This window comes from Physcomitrium patens, chromosome 1 (genome assembly GCF_059467195.1).
Source record: "Physcomitrium patens ecotype Gransden chromosome 1, ASM5946719v1, whole genome shotgun sequence".
Classification (NCBI taxonomy): Eukaryota; Viridiplantae; Streptophyta; class Bryopsida; order Funariales; family Funariaceae; genus Physcomitrium; species Physcomitrium patens.
The window spans coordinates 26,097,548-26,104,150 of record NC_143410.1 but is presented as its reverse complement, the minus strand read 5'-3'; the positions used below and the strand labels follow the sequence as shown (position 1 = coordinate 26,104,150).

At 33.7% G+C, this 6,603-nt stretch overlaps 1 protein-coding gene across 1 annotated transcript; it reads right to left on the bottom strand.

Moving 5' to 3' along the window:
* Positions 1 to 1,339: 1,339 nt before the first annotated feature.
* On the bottom strand, positions 1,340 to 2,377 carry LOC112274836 (uncharacterized). The gene has a single exon (XM_024504677.3). The coding sequence runs from the start codon at positions 2,165 to 2,167 to the stop codon at positions 1,781 to 1,783; it is 387 nt and encodes a 128-aa protein (XP_024360445.1). The 5' UTR covers positions 2,168 to 2,377; the 3' UTR covers positions 1,340 to 1,780.
* Between the last annotated feature and the right edge of the window lie 4,226 nt (positions 2,378 to 6,603).

Here is a 6,603-nt window from a genome sequence, read left to right as displayed (position 1 = left end):
TAAAATTAAGGTTATTGTTGCTCTTAGTTATTGATTTCTTTTTGTCTTGTTTATTTTGTGCTTTAGAAGACTTTTGAGTATTGGTATAGTTGTTTGATAATCTTGCATGAGTTGATATATATATATATATATATATATATATATATTTTATTGTTCTAATTGTATTTTGTATGTATTGTTTGATTTTTATTTTAAACATGAAGTTGTGTTTTTGATATCATAGATATTATAATCAAAATATATTTTTACACAAAATTCTTTTAAACATTATGATGAAATAGATACCTAAATAAGAAAAAATTTTAATAACACATGATGCAAAACTAAAAAATTAATATTTTTTGATATTTTATTTATACAAATATATTTGTGTATTATATTTTAAAAAATTAAATTAATTCAATATATATAGATGGTCTTATTTGCTACAGAAAAAGCTTATAATGTTATAATTTATAAACTAAGTGTAAAAAATTATATATGTTAGTCATATGTCAAATACATCCAAAAATAAAATTAAAACAACTATGATTCGGTCTGTTTATGTCTTTTAAAACATCTTGGCTTTTTAAAAGCTTATCTCCCAAATAGCAAGATAAGTTTTTTTTTGATAAACATACATTAAGACAAGATTTAAAATCATATTTTTAAAATTTTGAGTAATTTTCATATGTGCGAATATATTGTGATACTCAAAGGATGGAAGTACATCATAAAATGCCTATCATTCATTCACTATGTGTTTTTTTTGCGCAGTTCACTTCTATTCAAAAGAAAAATCTCACGGCAGGAACACATCTAACCATTTGAAAAATTTGTTTCCTTGCTTTGTTTTTTTAGTGTTTCAATTTTCTGTTTATGTAGTATTCAAGGAGTGTATTTGTGTAATACTTGTCTACCTGGTTTACAATGTATCACTTTTCTGTGTGTTTGACATCAGCTATGGTCCAACACCTAATACTTGGGCATTAGCAAGCCCAAATGCTTGTGTACAGCCCAAGTGACTGACATAATACAACACCACTGACACTGAACACATTTGACAGTTTATCAAAACCACTGAGAGATTTCAAATTCCGACCTTGCACATAATTTCGGTCCATCAATTTCAACCACACAAAACTACAACATTTACATAAACAAATATCAACACGATATTGATACATCACGAGGCAAAAGACCACAATATCTCTGCAAGCGGTTAACATTCAACCACGTCATCTCTCCCAACCCACGTATTCGTAAAAAGACTCTGCAGCAACAGAATGGAAGTAGTTCGATAAGAAAAGTGACAACACTCATAAACTCAACCAGATAAATTGAGACGAAGCGAGAAGTGTAGCTCAAACATAAGTGCAAAAAGCAGTCGATGATATTTAATAGTAGACGTTCCTTACAGACGACATCCAGACGGTCATCGCATGGAAACTCCTCCAGCTATCACATTCTTTCTGCCTGCATCGTTTCTCGTCTACAGCTGCACCCTAACCTAGCTCATAATCACTCCGACTGCCTACCGAGTAACATTCCGACATTAAGTACAAGTAACGAAAGCAGTCGCTATAACGTCTGCAAACTCCCCAAGCGCAAGCAATCTAGAGGCAAAAAAGGAAACACCCAATTCAACCAACAAAGGGCATTGGCACATAGAGGGCAAAAACCTCGCCCTCGCAACACACGAACACCCAAAATTTATCCAGGCATCACAGACAAATGTCTCTATCCGGCTATGGTCTCTCCAGCGCTCCCGCTCAAATAACAGCACCTCCGCCTCCACCCCTTATATCAACAACTTCTCAATTGCGTCCTTCAGTTGCTGAATCTGGGACTTCAGCTGGCTGCCCTCGTTAGTAGTAACGGAGCACGCAATCACGGGCCGTGACACCCCACACGCCCTCCCAAGCGCCTGCTTGGAAGGCACGAACACATACGGCACGTTCTTGTCCTCAGCCAGCAGCGGCAAGTGCAGCAGAATCTCCAACGGCTCAGTATCGGCAGCCATCACCACGAACTCAGCAATACCCCTGTTCAGAGTCTTCGTCGCCTCGTTTGCTCCCTTCTTCAGCTGCTTGTAGTTGGCGGCTTGCTGCACGATGTCCGTAATCGTAATGGTCAGCTGCGCATCCGCGAGAGGGTACGCCTTAGGGTTTACGGCCTCGGAACCCATTGCTCTAAACAGAAAAAAGTAAGTCCGAAAAGTGAAAATGGCAAACTCTGAGGACTGAGAAATCAAATGGGTACCGAGAAACGAAGCTGAAAATGACAAAGGAGCACCGAGTGCTTGAGGAAGAGAGGGATCGCTCTAGGGTTTCACGGCAAACACTCCCCCGCCCCCCCGTCTCGGCACTCTCCCGCTGCTTCTTCTGCGAGTTTAGGGCATCCAGGCTTCTTTGCCGCACTCTCATCCATTCGTCAACCCCTTATTCATTCGTTTATCCCTTGCGTAGCCGACCTCATCCATATTTTTCATTCATCCAACTCCACGCAGAAGATAGTTTGATCGCATTCACACTTGTTGGAAATATCTTACCTGGCTGCATTAAAACATTTCACTTTATCTGAACCCTAAACCCTAAAAACCTGATCACAGTTTTTATGACAGGTTTCACCAATGCGTTTTCTTTATTTTTGTTTTTGTTTATTACATTAGTATGTTGCTCGCATTTAATTTTGACGATGTTGTTGCAAGCCAAATGTGTTTTTTCTTTTTCTTTATTTTTATATATTTAATTCGCAAAGCTGGCATTTGAGTAACATTCAAATTACTTTAAGTATATATATATATATATATATATATATATATATATATCAAATTTAACATTCTTTCCAGTGATGTATCATTTCACATCATATTCTCTCTAATTTTAAACCAATTTTGCAATCATATATTAAATTTTCTATTAAATGATTAAAAATATATCATTGTTAACTTTAAAATAAATAAATGCAAATTCCAAAATATGCCTATTACTAAATTAAAAACATGTATTTTCTTTTCTATTTTTAGTATTGAAATTTTATTGTTTTATTATTTTTTAATATTAAATTGAATTATAAATATTTAATTGTATTTCTAAAAAATTAGATTTAAAAAATTAGAACTAAGTAGAAGTCTTGATTGTGATTGTTTGATTCTAGTGTTTTACAATGTTAATCAAATTACAATTGAGCAAATTAAAATATTACTATATATATAGAAATTTTGTATTTTGTATTTTTTTTTTTTTTTATATAAAAATATGGTTTATATACTAATTATAAGTTATTTGTTCTGTATTAGAAGTTTTTGAGAAGAAAAGTAAGCAAAATTACAAATTATGTCAAGTTGCAATTAAAAAATAATGTTGAATCTAATATAATTCTTAATTTATGATAAGTTTGGCAAGAAAGTTTTTTAAGATCCTATTTAAATTTTTCTTTATTATATTATGGTTTTGTATAAAATCACTGTACATACCTCATACATACTATATAAATATATATAAATGTATACATATAATTCATTCAAAATTTATATTTTATATTTTTATACTTTAATAATGCATTTTTTTTCTACAATGATTTGTTTGTTTATACAATATTCCAATAAGTTATCTTATTATAAGAGCCATTTTGTTATAATATTGCAATTGATTTAAAATGCATTCAATATGGAGATTTTTCTTCTTTTAACTTATAACATTAATATTTTATATTCTTCATTAAATAAAAATAACAATGATATGGTTAATAATAAAAAAATTAGATATTTTGGATTTTAAAGCTCAAATTTAAAAATAAATTAGATCTTAAAGAATTAAAAAAACCTATACAAGTTTGTGAAGTAGATTTAGCTATTTATATTACAAGGTATATTGCACCAATAATTTATCTCCAAAAACACTATTATTTTAATAATACTAAATTATTAATTAGAAGAAACATTTTAAAAACAATTATGAATGTTGTTGAATTTTTTTCCTTGAATTTTGAATCTTATTAAGAACCACGTAAATTTTTAAAATACTTGTAGAAATATTGAACAAGGACTACTCAAATTTAAAGTCTCTATGGCATTGTACATTTTTGGATGTTATAGAAATAGAACATCTTGACAATTAGTTGCAATATTATTTGGTATAGGAGCCAAATAATAACACCATTTACTAATAAGATTATGAATACAATTCTATCTATAACACATTGAATTAAAAAATAACTTATAAAATTTCATCTCTACAATAACAATGTTTGTTCATTGACCCATGGTTTGTAGTCATTCAAGCAAAGTGCTATCACACTCTGTGCTTTTACTTGCTTTCACTTAAGCACTAAGTTTGGTCATCGTGAGATAATGTAATAGATTCTTGCATTAACTCTCATTGAAGGATGGTTCTATTCATGTGAACAAGGAAGGCAAAATCATGTTTTTGTGCAGGAATGTTTGTAACTTGCTCAGCATATCCAGTTTTGTCAAATCTAGCATCAGTGAAGACCAGGAGAGAAAGCTATATTTTGTGAAGTAACCATGTTTGCAACAAACCTAAAATCCGTTTCTAACTACAGGTACTGTATTTTGTAGAGACATGTTTAACAACTGCACTGTGCTTTTGCTTCACTGAAGTCGGAATCTAAATCCAAGTAAAGATCTAATCAAGGACTAGCTCAGGCTTTACTTCGAAGTTGACAGTGTGATTGAGTTGCCTCCTGGTCTTTGTGGTAAATAAATCTCTCTGCTGTTCGTAGCCAAATATCTCAAGAATGACTGCATGGTGCAAAATCTTTTCAGAAGCCAACATGTAGTGAAATTGTTTTAGAATGTGAGCCTAAACGATTGTTTTTATTTGTGGTCAGACATATTGCACAACCCTAAAATTTGATCCATTTTGTTCCAAGAACTTAGTTCGCATGAAAGGAATGGAATTGAGAAGGTTGGCTAGAAGCCCCATGAATTACGGTTGCAAAACTGTGAATACTCTAAACTCTGCATTGATGAACTTCACTACATCCAGTTTGAAAAAGAATAGAAGTTCTTCACAATGCACCAACTTTTTTGCCTCAATGTGAGTTGCCTGGATCCATGCCAAATTTATACAACACTATGAAACTAACGCCCAATCAATCATGTTTAGTGAAGCATCAATTGTTGTGCTATGATGCTAGGGCCAGTGCCTAGCAGCATCTTAATGCCAACCTTTACATTATGTAATGGTACAGACATTGCACCTGCATTTAGAGATTTAGTAGCTAATAAAACATGTGAGAGAGGTTGTCTGGTCCTTGTTTCCTATGCTCAAGGTTTTTTTTGACATTTCTCAATAATGCACTGATAAAAAAAAAGTATCCAATTCTATTTCAAAAAAAAATAAAAAATAAAAAAACATCTTATCACTACTCTGTTCTGTCTTATGTAACAGTCCAGATTGCTTCTTCTCTTGGATGCTGGTTGTTGTTACTCAAAAGATTCTCTTGGGTAGCAGTAGTATCTACTGCTGCTTTAGCCACAATCCATCCACTTTCAGATGATCATCTAGGGTCCAATTGTTGTGCTAAAGTAGCACTAGTTCTACTAAAACTTTGGTTGATTCATTAACTACTATGTCAACAATGATTAGCTTGGAATAGGCCAAGGGACTAAAACTCTGAGCATCACAGACAAGTAGATTTGAGGAGTATTGTTGGTGCAGATTATCACTTCCAAAGAAAGTGGCTGCTCTTCTCAATCCACCCTAACTATGACCACATCCATTGCTTCACAGATCCCAAAAAGCGCCATCAATGGAGAAGCAAAGATCATATGCACTAGCACAACTGGACATGCAAGACACTGTGCATACACTTTAAAGAAGTTGCCTAAACGTTCGATCAGGGTTGCTGTATTGAAGAAGACAGAGACATGCTACATACTCATACACAACATGTTCTTGAATATATTGTTTGCTTCTTCAACATCATTTTTTGGGTTTGTTGGAGGTTGGCTTTTATCATGCAGCCATGAGAGTACCACAACAGTCAAGTCAGAGCGGGGAGATTGGCCCTCCCAGCTACTACTTTATTTATCTTTGTTGCACAATCAAAGTTGTATACAAAAGCACACAATTATGGAGTAAATAACTTCCAATCACTCCTAGCTTCTGCTGTAGCTCAGAGCACAGGCACACTATGCTTCTTTGGAGAAACTTTTCACTATATCCAATAATGAGTGAAGAATAATAAAAGCTCACTGATAGCAGTTCCAACAAGGTGTGAATTTGAGCAAGGAAGCAATGTCTGAGAGGAGGTCCAACTAGTGGCATGAACTTGTCACAACAGTTCCAAAAGCTAGATCTAAATCTCACCAGCAGGCCACATCATAGTCAGTTACTGAACCTATTCTACTTCTGAAACTCCTTGTTATTATGGGTTCTCTTTTGGCATTTGTTGGCTTTGTGCTTCACTGCAAGTTTGGAATGTTTTTCTGTGTTTTTTTGAGGTTGTGTGTGAGTAGAAAAGCGTAAGTTCTGCAGCAAAAAGTGCCTCATTTACAACACCATCACTGGCTTGTTCATGTATCTCAACTATACAATGCACCACAAAGGCCCCTAGCCTGTTACTTAGGGTTCTATACTTGGGCTTGTGTGTTTA